A 16,947-nucleotide genomic window follows, 5' to 3' on the forward strand; every position below is an offset into this window, starting at 1 on the left:
TAACAAAAAAAACCTCATATATGATTTCGTAAGTTAGGTACCTATTAAAAATATCTTTATTAGCAAACTTTTAGGCAGACTAGAGCAGAGTTTAAGAAAGAACAAATTACCTAATAAAGAAAAGCAGCCAATGTCTTTACTATTAAAGGGTTTTTACAACGGGAACATTCACACTCGGAGAACATTCCCTGGACGGCACATCACTGGTCTCAAAGTATAGGTATTCCGAAAGCCTATACACACAAATTTATAATTATATACATATATAAAATTATAAAATTGCATTCACAATGTAACTAATTACTCTTGCGGGTCCTGTCATCGAGGATTCCCCTCGGATAGTGATCTAGATTTCAATTAACTTCTACTTACACGAGTTTACATGACGATTGCTACAAAGTTGACATTTGAAATATAACCGGAAATGTACTCGGCGCACGGATGGCAGTTAAAGATAACTCGACGCCTAACAACGCGTTGTTTTCATTTCATATCTGAGGTGTTACTAGATAATAATAATTTCATATACACGTTCTTTATATTAGCATGATATAGGTTTCCAAGAACTTTTATATTACGCTTAAGATTTTTATCTCAGTCGCTTTTAATTAAAATGTCCGGCGTGGAGATTTTGGTCAAAAACGTGATAAGAGTTGCCAGCTTTTTGAAAAGTTTTAAGTTTTTTGCTTTTTTTAGGATATTACCTACAAAAATAGTACTATTTTTTTGTGTACTAGACACGGAAGGAATCAACTCCTTTAACCTATTAATTGAAAAATGCAACTTATTGAAAACAAAAAAGACGCATATGAACTAAGATGCTTTGCGTTCGATCTATTCGAAGCTTATTAATCCGATATTCGCATAACAAGAGTGTGAAATAAAAATTAGCGTCTAGAATTACTTTCAATTGAACAACAAACGTGTCGGTATTGTAAGAAATCGACAACAATGAAAGAAAGGTGGGCTCACACGGCGCATTGTCGACGACGGGAGGTGTTTGTGCCATAATCACGCTCGTAATCACACCAATTAAATATTTTTATTCCCATTCTGCCTTTGTCGAGCTGTGCCTTTGCCTTTGTTGCCTCATTTTCGGACGCCTTTGTTTGTCACGCTCCGTGAACGCACAAATGTCTTAAGATTTTTTTTCAGCGTGTTCTCGAGTATACTAATTTGGGATCATGTGAGAAATTAGGTTGATCGTGGTAGTGAATATGTTAACGAACGTTGTAAAATGGTAATTAGGTAATAAATGTTTTTTTTTCTTTAAGTACGCTGTTTTTTTACATCGCGCTGGCTATTGTTATGTACAAATAAACATACTGCCGGTTTTTAGTGTTTTGAGATAAATTAAAAATAATAAAAAACCCACTTTACGTTGGTTAAGTGTGGATTTACGACAATTTTTATGACTTGTTTCATCCTAAATTAAACTAGCTACTTCATAGGCACTGAAAGTCAAACATTTTTTTTATCATGTTGATAAGTGGCTAAGATAATTACAGACGCACTCTGCAAATGTAGGTATTTTATTGCTGTTAATAATGTCAGACAGTCTTGTTGGAGTGTTACTTACACCTTTTATTATTACAACCACGTGTAATTTTTAAAACATGAAAAAAATAAATAAATGTCCAATTGGAATCCATTTGGTATTGTTTTAATGTTTGTACTTACTTACACAAATAAAAAAGAAAATTAAAACACATGAAATACACAAAACTCGAATTAAAATTTAATAAAAAAATACTATTTACCTCGTTGAAGTAATTGTTATTAACATTATGAGGCGCGGGGTGCGAGCCCCCGTGCTGTTGGTAATACGTGCAATTCATGTCGTCCCATAGATTCCCATGCGGAACCTCACTTCTCACTAACTCCGGAATTGGCACTCGCGCGACAAAATTTTCATGTCAAAGAAAATTCTTCGGAGCAATTATCTCGTAACGAATCGATGCGGCGAACGAATCTCGCCTACTAATTGCAGGGTGCCGACTGAGTCGAGCCTGGCACACAGTCTCTGTCGCACATCGTGCCTCTCCCTCTCTTCTTGTTTGTTTACCCGCGGGGCGGCGCGCGACGCGGCTGGGCGGTTGGGCGGGCTCTTACGTCACGCGAAACTAATATAAAACGATAACGCACATTTTACTGTTGTAATCAAAGCTATTTTAAGCATTGTTAAATTGTATAGGAAATATTAACCCACCAAAATCGTTAAAAACATAATAGCCACAAGCACCGATAGGGACAGAATGAGCAGAAATTGCTTTGTGAAACTAGGTTGTGGTTCCATGTTGTTCTTATTGAAATTAAACTAACAAGCATCATAGCTCCTAATGTTGAGGTCTTCATACAAAAAATTGCTCATTTTCTAGACTATAAAAGTGTTTACTAATAACAACAAATGTTCAGGACCTCTGCGATACAGGGTTTCCCTAGTGCGGGGTCCGCCAGTCATGTAATAATGTTTAAGTTTTTTGTTAAATAAACATATTCTATTCTATTCAGATGAAAGTAATAAATTCGGTTCGTGGTCTACTGGTTTGACGGGGACACGGTCGAAAATCACTTTGTGAGAATGTCCTTTGTTTGGCTAGGACATTGTAGGCTGAATCATCAGATTGTCCGAAAAAGTAAGATCATTCCGTGCTTAGAAGCCACGTTAAGCCCCCGGCTACTAGCTCTAACGCGTCTACCAACCGTCAGTCGAGCAGCGTAGTGAAATGGTGGAGTATGCTCCATATCCCCTTCGGTTGATTGAAGTGGGGCTTTATCCAGCAGTGGGACGTACATAGGTTATTCTGGTATGTTAAGTTGAGCAGTTCATCATGTTCTTCCACAACTGATGGTGGTAAGAGTTTGGTTCCATCAAATCACTATCGTGTGCAATAATCACTAATGACATTTAACACTGCATCAGCTGCACCCTCAGTACTAATAGGTATTTTTTCACGAAAGGTTATAAATGTTTCCGGTCGGTAATAAAGACTCTGGGTCGTTACCCCAACGACTATTATAAAAATTGGTCCATTTTTTACGGACACGGGGGCGGATATAGCTCGTATGACAGGATACGCTTTCCTCCACTATTGATATCATGCGAAATATAACGTGATACTGCAACAGATGTTCCCTTTGATTTCTGTTACATTTGGATACTTCTTTTTTTATGAGAAACTCTGATTTATAATAGCTTTTAAGAAAGCTGAATTGAAGGAAGTCGGAAGTATTGATTCATTAAACAGATGCACATTTTGTGTTTGCAAAACATACTTCATATTCTAACTCTGTCCAGCCAAGTAGTAAATGCCATATGCGGCAAATCTACTATAAGTCACGTAAAAAAAAAACATTCTAACTATTAAGGAAAAACACATTAATCAGGATTCTTTCGAATGAGTCAGTTTCGAATCATTTGCGGCCTACTAGGTCCCTTCTTCACGCTTTGCTTAAACAACCCCATGTTGTCAGAAGGAGGGAACACTTGAGCCGGCAACCCGTTCCACTTTTTAATGGTGCGGCAGAGATAGGAGTTGCCGATTTTTTTTATTTAAGTACTTAAGTATGTAAAAAAGTTTCGATGGCATAAGAGTGAATGTCTAATAACATATTGTATAATCCTCTGCCTACGTCTTCGGGGATACAGGCGTAAAGCTATGTCGACGTTGTTGGTGTAGCTCTAAATAACCTCCCTACCATCTTTATTTATGGACACTGAAAGTAGGTAAGTACTTATTTTAAAATATGCTCTTAATCCTATCTATGTCGGTCGAGATATACGTAAACATACTTTTTTATTGAAGATTTAATGTAATAATTCCTACATACACATGCCATTTCTTTACTTTAACTAACCAATACTCAAAGCAAACTGTTAAAAACAGTCTAGCAACAGTAACAAGCAGAGGCGCCGTTATTCGCAACTTCGACGGTGACAATGCGTAGATGTCGCGATATGCGAGTGTTTTGTGCGGAATATAGAATAACATGCGCAAATGATAGTGATTAGTGCGCAAGCGGGGCGCGGCGTGTGCGCGTAATTATTGTAATCTCGAGCGCCCGCTGCGTCTGCGCAGGCGACGCGACGCTCCCCGCGCACAACGCTCTTTGTACACTCACTTTTCGCCTATTATATTACTCCTTCTTCGTTATTTATTTTGAACCTTTCTTGTACTTATTATTTTGCTCTTTTGAGAATTTATTTCTTTATTAAATTCAATGTAAGTATATATGTCTCACTGAATGCCTGCTCGCATTGATTTGACTGTTGAATACATTGATGTACTAATAATATGTTACTACAGGGTTGATTTTTTGACATTTTATTCGATAAAAGTCAATCGTAATTTAAATTACTTAACTATATTTATGGACATGGATGCGTGTTCTGGTTTCTTAATACATTTTTTTTTTATATTATGGATGTTTTCCTAATAAGTACATTTACGAGAAATACTACAGTACAAATGAAAATAGGAACAATGTATAGTCGCGTGCGCATCTGTCGCTGCCCGCCCTAATCGCCGCCCAAACGCCTCTCGACTCCGATTACAATTACAATTACATGAAAACATATTTTTGTCCCATTCACGTATTGTTCAAGATTGAAAATAGGTCGCAGCTTCGTTTATTGTACGTAAGTTAGAATTTGAGAGTTTAACTACATTTTCTAAATATTTTGTTCATTTCTATTTTGGTTAGTAAGTACCAGCTATATCACCATATTACAGTAATTCACTCTAAAGTGGTAATACTGTCTGTATTTACCTAGCAAGCATGTAGCACTCGATGCCACGTTCTTACATTACCTATAAGGGTAAATAACCAAACACTAAGTTGTTACAAGAAGTAATAGTTTTTATTTGCGATAATGCTCAAAATTCAAACTGAGCATGCGCGTGTTGAATATGTCACAATATAACAAGGGACTTTTATGCCGTTTCAATTTTCATACACCTAAATATATGGTATTTATTCCATACATCAGTCTCTTTACTTTTAAATAAAATAAAACGATAAAAGGTATCCACAAAAAAACATCCAGTCTTCTTTCATAATTAAATTTCAATTTCGAATTTTCAATTTTCGAATCTACCGCTTCGGAAGGTTTTAAAAAAGCTTTGCATAGTAACATTATTACAATGCATCTGATAGCGTTCCTTGTTTGGCTGTGCACGTTACCCTTTTAACTGCAATCAGTGCACAATGCACCAACAGTTGCAAGGAAGGGTGATCCAGTTGCAATCTTACACCGACTTCCGTTCCTTTGCAGTAGTGTTCGCAAGACCCTTTGGAAGAATAATTTGTTTTTTAACTTGAATAAAGCATTGAACGTTGAAAGTATTTTACTGTTAGGTATGTGATAGTAATAAGGCAAAAATGGTAGCCAAGTAAATTAATTGTCCAAAATTAAAGCACATAAGATGACTGTCATCCCGTGATCATGGCACTTGCAACAGTGTCGAAATATCGGGAATCTCATATCCCCATTTAAACGCGGTAAGAAACCGTTATTATATGCTTTAATTATGATAATAACCGCGTAAACTTAAAACAATGTATAATTGTTCAAAATACTTACTTTAAAGTCTCCTCCCAATCCTCAGCTTATCTGAAGGTAAGAACAAGCATCTGAAGATAAGGATGAAATGGATGGTTATCCTGTCGAACCTTCAGGTTAGGTAACCGAACCCCGTGTAACCGGAATAATGTCAGGGAGCTGATGTTCAAAATACTTTAAATTCACATCTCAGCCATTTCGACTGACAAAACCCAAGAATTTTATCACAAAATCACGAGGTCACTAGAAATAATATTTATATTGAACAAAATAAACTTTAAATGATGATCCTTTTCAAATGTTTACATCGATAAAATCGCGACAATTTTATTATCCTACGCGAGGTTCTCACCGGACTAAGGATAATCTAAATCTCTGATCAAAACATTGTTCGAAATCCATTGACGCACGTGTGATTCAATACTGTAAGTCCCGGGTATTGTGTCCCATTCATCCCGGAGTGAATGCGGGACATTTGACGACCGCTTCCTATGCAAAATGTCTCGTAATCCCGGAATAAAAGCAGCCATTTCAATGTTTCCTCTACGAGTGTATGGAGAGATGGAGACGGTTGTTGGAGGAAGTTTTGGTTAGTTTTGATAATTTATTGAGAATGCCCGAAGGTTATTGGCTGATTTGGTTTTACAAGGTTTCTTAAGTATTAAAATTGGTGTGGACGTAATTTTTTAAATCTACTATAATTTTTATTTTATATATTTTTTTATTTTATTTCACTTATTTTTTGAAACCGCCATTGAGAGTTGTGAGAAGTACTGCTTATTTTTTATAAATTATTTGCATCAGCGCAACCTTATAATGGAGTCCTTTCAAAGTGATTTCTTTGGTCTACGTAATGCACAAATGTCAAGTATACAACACAATGCAGAGTCGCGATGTCGAGATGTTCACTTGACGGATATCTTCTGTCAGCACCCGACTGTTTACTGACATAATAGGATTAGCTGGAAAGGACGAATTGTTGTCAAATATTCAAATATTTTGTCCTATATCTTCATTGAGATGTCGGATTTATGGAAATATGGGTTGATGTACTTGTAAAATTTTAGATTCGGTTTCCTGTGAAGGTAAGATGCATGAGAAATTTGTCAAGTACGTATCACCTCTTAACTTGTGACATAATAGCGTGTCTAAAACTAGGAACATGTTTGCAGTATAAAATTACGCGTTGTAGTGGTGAAAGCGCGTCACGTTGACGACGAAATAAGGTTTCAGCAGCGCTCTTCTAAAACAATTTTGTGATATATAATTTAGTGGAGGTAAAGTGCATGTATGACGTGCATGCACTCGAGGGCGAGGCGCGAGGTGCAAGGAGAGGCGCTGCGGCTGACAGCCAGCACCGCGCCAAACAAAATAAACCAGCCAACCCGTGTAATAATGGTGTTTCCACCCTGTAACAATAACTACATAATAGTCGAGAGCTTTTACGAGCTTTTGTGAGCTTGTCGAAGCTCCTACTGGCCGTTTTTTGTGATGGACGCCGCTCGTTGCGCCTCGGTACACTTTATGACTGAAAATGTTTTATTGAATACTTACTCCACGTTCTGAGTACAAAATGGGTCTTCAATCTGTCGAGTTACTGCCTTCGTCACATTGTTCAAAGATAAACACATGTTTGACCAGACCACTTTTAAGAAATTATATTTAAAGCACTCATGCTGAAGGAATTATACTGAATAATTTAATAAATACGGCGTAAAATTACGAAAAGCGGTTCACGTCATGGCCCAAGACACTAACAAAGCACCCATCACCATATATGTAGCGAGTTCATAAAACTGCCCGAGATATCAATATTCGAGATTAATTTTGCCAAGATGGAGCGATAAATAAACCGTTAGTAAATAATGCCGCTGATTTTGATAATCTTCCATACTGGAAATTCGCTTACAATACAACTGTTCATAGCGAAACAAAATACACCCCATTCGAACTGGTTTACGGCCACATATGCACATTGCCAAATAATTTAAACTCATGTCTTGATCCATTGTATAATTTTAATAGCTATCCATTGGAATGTAAATTTAGAATACAACGAGCACAAGATGATGCTCGGACAAACTTGTTAAAAAATAAGGAGGTGAGGAAGCTCATATATGATCAAAATGTAAATCCTATTCACTATGGTACAGGAGATTTGATTTTGATAAAAAACAACGACGGCAAGAAACTTGATTGTATTTATAAAGGTCCTTATACTGTAATCGAAGACCTGACTCCTAATGTTAAGATAAATAAAAACGGATATGATTATATAATCCATAAAAACTTAACAAAGCCATATTATACTTAGTTTTAAGTAAGTAGCAAAATTAAGTGAATAAAATGTATCCTTTTATTTTATTCTAAAAAAAAAAGGGGGATGATGTAGTGAGGCACCCCTTGTTTATATTAATCGTACCATATTTAGAGATTCTGTATTGTACCATGTCTTAATAAACACGTGTATCCCGTTATTCAAAGGACTTATTATTTTGAACGATCTCCTCCAAGCCCCATCACCACATTTGCTTCGTACAATATAATTATCAATAAAATTATAACTTCGAAAAAAAAACAACGTCAAAACTTATTAAAGTTAAGATTAATTTTACGGCTAGCCACTATCACCTTGGATAAAATTTAATATTCCAATAGCGATTTATTAATTATCTGAAAATTTCATTATATGTGAGCGTAGACATCGGTGAGCGATAGACGCGGGCGGCGCGGGCGCGGCGTGCCGATGCGCCGTGCTTGAGATAAAATTAATAGCAGCTATTAAACCGCGAAACTCCGCGGAAGACTTCATTAATTTCCCGCAACGGACTACGCCTCTAAATGCCCGAGATGACCCACCGATAGATTTATTAATTATTAAACATTATAGCCTACCATAAAATGCATTCGGCGGTGCAATCTAAACATCCGATAATCTTTAGAAACTAATCTATTAAGTACGGAAAAGTGGATAGTGCGTTACAGACGCAGGTAAATCAGGTGAGTTTAGGGGGAAGAAGATGGCGGCATGGGGAGGGAGGCGGTCGATAGCCGCAATAAATCAAGATATTATCTGCGCGCGAGCATTACGACCACGCCGATACCAAAGGGTAAGTCGCCGGCCGGCGGATATATGGCGTACGGACTGCGGCGCACACGGCGCACCGCCGACCGCGGGTAATGCGCCCCCAACGAAATGAGACAATCACATGAACTATAAATACCTATACTTACTTACTTATAAAAGCATAAAAACGCAAAACAATTTCTTACATTTCAGACTTATTTCTCTAAATCAAAGGAACATAAATTAAATACGCGCTATTTTAAAAGCAATAATCAATGATGCTACAGAGTATAATTACACACTAACCCGTATAATTTTAAAGGCATTCATTAAAATTCAACTAAAGATGAAAACAACAAAGTTCTCCGGGAATCACAAATCAAACGCAACGGGGCGATGGCCGGAGGCTCCATAAATCAGAGGCGCGCTTAGGCCTTCTTAGCTTTTCTAGATAGAGATTTATCCCGTAATAACATGTTGCTTTTCACTAAATCAACCGCCGAATTATCCGGTAGAGCAGCAATGATTAATCGGCGAGGCTGCCGATGTAATGACGGCGGGATAGCTCGCGGACCGCGTCCCGAGTTCCCGACGCTGCGCGCCGTGCGCCAGCCCCGCCACTCCGACTGCTAGCTTCAACAATCAAGCCCATTATATCCTAAAACTTTGAGGTGTAAGCCTAATGGAAACCATTACCTCCACAAGAATAATGAACGTTTACGAGCTCGGACCGATCACAATAACATTAAAACGACCCCCAAGACCATTTGGCTCGTTCTCAACATGGACCTCATCTCGCTCCAACTGCTCACCGATTAACTTTAATTAAACGCTATCTTTAATTAAACTTACATGCACCAAACAATATTTCATAAAAATAAAATACATTTGTAGTGCATCTAGGAAGTCTTTATTAAGATTGCGACTGCAAAGAGGCGGGTCCGTCTACTTGTTCGAGAATTTGAATAATCGGCGCATTACAAGGTAACATTATTACGTGCGATCAAATATGTTGAGATTTCAACATATAATTACAGTGAACCGCTCGTATTATAGAATAGCGTATATTAATCTAATGCATTAGGCGATCAACACGTTAGCGGGTGTATTCCGCCAGATGTAACGATTACGGCGTTGCCTTACATTTACGTAAATCGTCGCATGTTGATTAATGATGACACATCACCGACTTGAGATATGATCGTGCAAGATAACTTCATTGACGTTTTATTGCGAAAAAATATTTTCGTTTTAAAAGTACGTGAACAGTAGTGTAAGAATTGCTTGTAGTAGGTGAGACTGAGCGGCGCGGTCCAGACAGATTGATCACGGGCGCGAATTCTCAAGTTTGCATACAACGCCGCCATCGACCATATTTCAACAATAATGATAGCGAGCGAGCGTGATAATAATTGTTATTACTATGATCCACATCTGCTATTATTTTATAATTGAGGGCTTTTGGGTGAAACCCCGCAATTATAAGGAGAGCCCGGAGCAACTTCAGGCAACATGCAACGAGGTGCTCGCGTTTTTGCTTCGTGCCCTAAATTATGATATATTTTCTAAAACTGCATTCCTGCAACGATCTCAGGCGTCTGACTTTGGGAATGATAAATCTTAGGGAAGGTCACGATTCCTTAATTTAAGAATATACTTAATAAGTCAGTAATTAAGCGGTAGATAAAAACACACATGCTTTCGATTTCCACATTAAGCTTCATGTTTTGACTGGATAAAAATGCCGACCTGCACCTGGTCCACTCGGATGCGCACGGAAGCCGAAGTTTTCTCCGTCCACCCACACTCCGCTGCCTGACGAGAAGAAGAAGAAGCAGGGGGGGTATTTTTATTCAAAAATACCCTCCAGATTCCGCGGCTCCAAAGGGTAACACCGTTATCACTCCTACCCACCCCCGGCCTCCCACCAGCGGGTCTCACCGGGGAGGGAGTGATAACGTGTGCGCTGCCTGGCGGACCGCTAGGTTTCGCACAAGTGGACAGCCCCATCGCGCCCACACTGTAACGGGGTGAGCAGAGCAAGGATGGCTCCCCCGACCGCCGGCGTGACGAAGCGGAGGGCCCGCACATTCGTGCGCACCCGCGTCGTCACCCAACCTATCGCCGCCGACACTCCACCGCCTCCACCGCGCCTCAACAGTGCAGGCGTGCGACTGGCCTCGTTCCCGCTGCCCATGCCTCGACTCCCGAGAGCAGGGCCCGCGGAGAAGAGGACCGTGACGCCGCCACAGCGGCCACCAACGAAACCCGGCGTGAGAACCACTCCGCCCGTCGCACTCTCCATGCCCTTACTGGACATGGAGACAACGCCGCCGCGCTCGCCCGCAAGCAACAACCCGTTCTCGCCACTGTTCGAGTCGGAGAAGACGCCGCCGCGCTCATATGCGGCCGTCCTAAACACAAATCCGGACTCGCCACCGCACGCGCCCCCGCGTCCGTCCCCCCGGACGATGCCCACGCCTTCACCGAAGCCTGTCCAACTGCAACCGCCGCTCGCCCCAGCGAGCAGGAAGATACCGCCCATCGTGGTGGACCAGCTGCCCGACTGGCCGCACCACTTCCGCAAGCTGCGGGAGGTGCTCGGCCACGTCCCCAACGCGCGCCCGTACGGGAAGGGTGTGCGTTTTATGGCGAAGACCAATGAAGAGTTCCGGCTTTACCAGCGCTACCTTGCCGGCCTGGAAAAAGCGACGGGACTCTCCTGGTTCGCCTACGCCCCCCCGGCGGAACGCGCCCTGAAGCTGGCCATCAAAGGCCTGCCCGTGGAGACCAATATCGCCGAACTGGAGGAGGAGCTGCGCAGACGCGGTTTCGACCCCCAGTACATCCGTCCCATCCAGGGCAGGGTGGGCGGTATCTTCTTCGTGGAGATCCGGCGGACACTGGGCTTCCAGTCTATATACAACACCACCGAGCTACTCTGTATGCCCGGTATCAAAATTGAAGCCTGGAGGGGACGAAAAGGAGCTCCTCAATGTCATCGCTGCCAGCAGTTTCGGCACAGTAGCCACAACTGCCACCGCCCGGCGGCCTGCGTTCGCTGTGGCGAAAGCCACGCAGCGAAGGACTGCCAGCGACCCCGGGAGGTACCGGCCACGTGCTGCAACTGCGGAGGTGCACACCCTGCCAACAGCCCTTCTTGCCCTGTGAAGTCGCGCGAGTTGCGCAACACAAGGGCAGGCACCGCGCCCTTGACCAGTGCAAGAAGAGCTGCACCTGCGACCTCCATTGTGGACCCGAGCAGCGAACCGACAGCGAGGAGCTCGCTCATGGCCGCGGCGAACGGCCCAAACGGGCCCAAACCGCAAAGGCAGAGGCGCGCCCGTAAAAGGGCCACCCCTGCCCCCACTGCCACCACCACCGCCGAGCCCATCGCCGTGGAACCCGTCCCGCCGCAGCCCTCTACGTCAGAAACAGCAGCCGCCGCCCCTCCCAAGGGGAAGAAGGCGAGGCCCCGAGCGGAGGCACCCCCAGCTCCCTCCAGCGAGAAGCTGGAAGTGCTGGAGCAGACCATACAGCTGCTCCACAACATCCTAGCCGCCATCCGCTCTAGGACTGACCCAGTGCCCATCATCGTGGGAGGCCTGGCTTCACTGCTGGGTCAACTCACCGGTGGGCACTGACCACAACTACCGGACTGGACAGGGGCTGCCCACATCCACTACTCCCCGTCGAGTAGTTAGGATCGTGGCCACCCCCCGGGGGATGAGTTGACGCAGTCCTCTCCCCCCCTCCAGCCGACTCGACACCAGCTGCCCCGGCAACGGAGCAGCTCACCGGACCTGACACCACCGCTAGCTGACGGGCGCTCACTGGGCCTCCCCCAACGGGGAATCACCCGGTGGGCTCGACCTCGCTAGCGGCTCCACGGACTGACACACCATCGGGCTCACGGAGGGGCGATCTCGCCCGCCGTGACCCACCCCCGTGCCACGCCCGCTTTCGCGGGCGGCGAGTGCGACCACGCCAAGGGGGCATAGCCCCGAGGGCGTCTCCCCGTCGCGGGCTTCGCCCGCGACGAGAAGAAGCAACCTGGATAAAAATTTTTAAAGAGAATTTAAATCAACTTTGAATTCAAATATCTTTATTTTCATGGTCAAACTTTACGACGCGAGCGAGACGGTCGCGATCGTTCGATTAACCCTCGGAACATTAATCGGCCAAAATCTATACACCGTAATCCACAGTCCTGAGAACGGAGAGTTCATTATTTATTATGAATATTAGTCAATTTTTATTTGGTGGAAAAAAGCGGCGAGCTCGGGACGAGGGCCGGCTGCAATTAAGTGCGTCTACCCTGTAATTATGGACAGTAAATTTCTGGAGGCCGCGGCGTGCGCGTACGGCGCGTATTGTTCTATCTGCAGGTTGGGATAAGCCGCTCGTCGCGCCGCTCGCCACCGACCACCGGCCGCCACGACCGCGACAGAACCATGCTAAACTTGTGCTTCATGTCCCTTCAAACAAACAGTATTTCAACGTTCTACATTTGATTGTTTGTTTTAGAAGATTTGACGTACGCAATTCATGTAGTTATGTGGGTAACAATCAAAATCACATAACATTTTAAGTTGTGTAGGTATCTAATATAGTCTAGTTAACGGTAATTCAAATTCACTTAATATCTATTAGCAGTTTTATGATAGATTTATAAATTGATAAACATTAGGTTAGGCAAGAAAAGTTAACATTTTCACAGTTATAATTTCTAATAATAAAGTTTCCCCTATACAAAAGTGACCGTTAAAAGCTCGAAAACTAACTCGAAAAGTAGACGAGGCATCAGAGAAAAAGTTCCGAAGATAATTACATGTGGGCGTTATCGCCGCTTGAATCGCACTGCACTCGTAATTGAGTTTCCTATTTAAATAATTTAGGCCACGTATCAAATGATCATGGACTTGATAATATGATAATTATATTATTTATTATTATATAAAAAAATATACGACAATACAACGACACTGACTCGTGTATTAAATTGACAGGTGTGTCTTGTGAGGCAATAGATGATGTTCAGTAACAGGATATAGGTATTTGGTATTGAAGCGTGGCTCTTTGACCCCCATTCATTCACAATTAGGCTCGTGTCGAGTCACACACGGCCGGCGTGTCGTTGTCGTGTATCGTGATTTCGAGACACAATGGGATTCCCGTCATGAGTCGGCAGAATGCGGCCATTCATGCTCTACAGCCGCGAGCTGTTGTAGGACCGCCTATGTCAAAGGCCTTGCTTTGCCATTTCTTGTAAACACCTAATGGTGACATGAACTGTAGGTACTTTCGAGTCAAATGATTCGCAGTACCTATGACATATAACACCGACACACACTACTGACAAGAGCGTGACTCTTAAATTAGTGATATGATGGCATATAACTCGTCCACGTGTAAGTCTTTTCTTTGAAACTTTAATAGTACCATTTTTCATCAATATTCTTGGCCGGACAATCAGAGAGTATAAAAAGAAGAGCACAGTCGGCAGGATCGGAGCGTGCGCAGAGAACGACCTGTGACCGCCAATTTGCATACAATGCGTGATGCGTGGGCGACGCTGCGCATTCCTCTTGAGCACGCGCGTCCTAGTGCATATCAATGTTACCCTACATATACCTAATACTATTGCGTGTGGAAGATGATTTAATGTATTGTACTGTACCTATGGTATTTTTCTTTAAGTGGTAAGAGTTTTTTTTAAGTAGTAAGACCGAATGTTCTTTTAAAACCCAAATCCCATTGGTTGACTATTAATTAACCCCCGATTCTAAGCGAAGAGGTGTTATTTAATTCAATTTCTCTTAGTCTTTTAATTGAAATCTCACCCAAAGGAGGTTAAATGCCTTATAAGCAAATTCACTAGCTTTAGTTTTGGTCGTACCCTAGATTATATCTTTAATAACATAGGTTATAAAGCCAGTATCTTACATGGTATACCTAGACGTAGGTAGTATAATAAGTACAGTTAGAGTATATAACATTCTTAGACAGACAATTAAATTAAATTGCCCGCCCGGTTGATCGAGTGAGCCTATCAATCTGTCTTCTTGAGTGACCAAAAGTATTTGCGTATGCGCATGACTTCGCGCTTTAACTCTAATAAACTAAACATATTTTACATGGAAGCTACTTCCTGTCTCCTTCTGCTCATAGACCCGCATGAGAAACGTCGCCAATAAGTCCCTCTACAGAAGTACTTATATCAAGTTTTATGTTCGTTTTATCCATTCATGTTCAAACAGCCTATTGGTATACTTATGTAGGGACCTAGTAAGAATCTTTTAAGTAGATCGTCGCTCCAACGAACGTTTCCACGAATCACGGTTTCCACTCCAGAATATACTTACAAACATACAATCTAAACAAGTCCACACGTCTTATAAATGTTGGTGTTTTAAAGATACAAAGTAAGATAAGACAATATAGCTAGTAGGACACGACATTCTTGACAATCAATTAAATACAATTGCCCGCCCGGCTGATCGACGAGCGGGATCAATCTCGTGCTCATGTAGTGAGCGAGCCGCTACTATTTGCGGCCATGCACGCACTGCAATCATATTGAAGTATACTATATTATAGGTATATACAGGGTGATAGTGACATCAGGTTTTTTACAGAATCGACTGCCCGTCTGACCTTCCAACCCGCGAAGGGAAAACCAGCCCAATATAGGTTAGGTCACGTACCTCCGAAAATGCATTTCTCGGGAATACCTATGGGTTTCCTCAAGATATTTTCCTTCATTAATTCGAAAACAAATTCGACAGTCATTTGGTTTAGGCCTGTGACGAACCTGCGACCTCAAAGTGAGAGGCAAGCGTTCTACCAACTGGGCTACCATGGCTCACTAAGTAGCTAGGCATCTATTTGAGCGATAATAATATCCGGCACATCTAGCTGAGGTGAGTCTTATTGGTGACTTGTGGCTTAGCCCAGTTCCTTAGAGATCATCATCATAGGCCTCATACTCCTGTTTCAGACCAGCCATGACTATCATTGTTACAGAGTCACTTTTACTTACAGTTACTTACCCAGACTTTTTTATTATGGATATATCTGTGTACCTTCGTATCTTCCCTTACCTAGCTAGCTTACCTTAACCTGTAAAGATTGTGGGCATAAGTAATATTTAGAGGATACAATACAATAATACAATACTTTATAGCACAGAAGGAACAAACAACACAGGAATAAAATTTAAGCAAAAGTACAGAAGACGACCTTATTGCTAAGGTAGCAACTTCTTCTTCTTTGCGAGTCGATGGCGATCGAAACTAAATTTTTGCTGACCAATAATTGGCCACGCTTACGGCATTGTCAGTGGCTTCGAAAAGGTCTTTAATAGTGCAGGTGTTAGGGCACTTAGGACAGCACAAAAGGTGAGCCATAGTTTGTGGCGATATTCCACACTCGCAATCATCGTAACCATCAACCAGGTAGTAACTGTATAGGTAACTGTGAGATGTTTAACTTCACCCCAAAAATGCATCTTAAATATTTTAACTAGGTGCATAAAATCCATAAATCCATTTCGGTAAACGTAAACTGTGTGGCATGTTTATTGGAATCGGCAATTTTTCAGCGAGCATGTAGCGCAGTGCAGTCTCCGGGAGATTTATTGAGAGGCTCCCCTCTGTCCCCCTCTGTCCCGGCGAATCAGACGTGATTAATGTATGTCTCGTGTGTTTCGTCTGTCTAGTCGGGGCCCGCGATGGTTCCTTGCAGTTTATTAGAAGTATATTTCGATATATGAGTATTGGATAGTAAGTAGGTGGTGGTCTCAATTCTTAATTATTTGTTGCATTCCATGTGGTACAATTGGGTGTTACATAGGCATACTCGTAGGAACACATGGACCCTGTAGTGCACAGCAACGTTGAAGGGAAGAGAGGAAGTGTGTATTCAAATTAAAACTTATCATTTAAAATTTCGTCTACAGAATAATAGCTCTTTTAAATTTTTGTGTGTTGTTGTGTGAAAATGTTGCTTTTAGATTTTTTAAAAATAAATTAGTTTTAGTTTCATCTCTTAAGTACTTTGGGAGCTCTGGTGCTCGTTTGCCAATAACGTAGGTCGTGTTTTGTCAATGTCAATTTATACTATGGTCTTAGGGTGCTAGACGGAGGGATTTTAGACTAGATACCTATCACAGGTATGTAAAGTATGAGGACTAATTCACTAGATAGCTGTCAGAGCAACTGACGTCAAAACCCGTTATCAAAATATACTCATACCGAAAGTTAAATCAAAAATGATCAAAAATGTACGTACTCCGATGATTTATTATAATTTCGAA

General features: G+C 41.9%; 1 protein-coding gene across 3 annotated transcripts in view; it reads right to left on the reverse strand.

Moving 5' to 3' along the window:
- The window catches only part of LOC126367262 (transcription factor Sp9), a 75,793-nt gene that overhangs the window by 32,171 nt on the left and 26,675 nt on the right, over positions 1-16,947 (reverse strand). For 2 of the 3 annotated variants that reach the window (XM_050010687.1, XM_050010685.1), the window contains exon 1: positions 1,761-2,003. The exons of the other annotated variant lie outside the window; for it this stretch is intronic. In XM_050010687.1, the coding sequence (XP_049866644.1) occupies positions 1,761-1,838 (78 nt within the window). In that variant the 5' untranslated portion in view covers positions 1,839-2,003. Of the gene's footprint in view, positions 1-1,760; positions 2,004-16,947 lie in introns of those variants that run through there. 3 annotated transcript variants of the gene reach the window in all.

This window comes from Pectinophora gossypiella, chromosome 6 (genome assembly GCF_024362695.1).
Source record: "Pectinophora gossypiella chromosome 6, ilPecGoss1.1, whole genome shotgun sequence".
Classification (NCBI taxonomy): domain Eukaryota; kingdom Metazoa; phylum Arthropoda; class Insecta; order Lepidoptera; family Gelechiidae; genus Pectinophora; species Pectinophora gossypiella.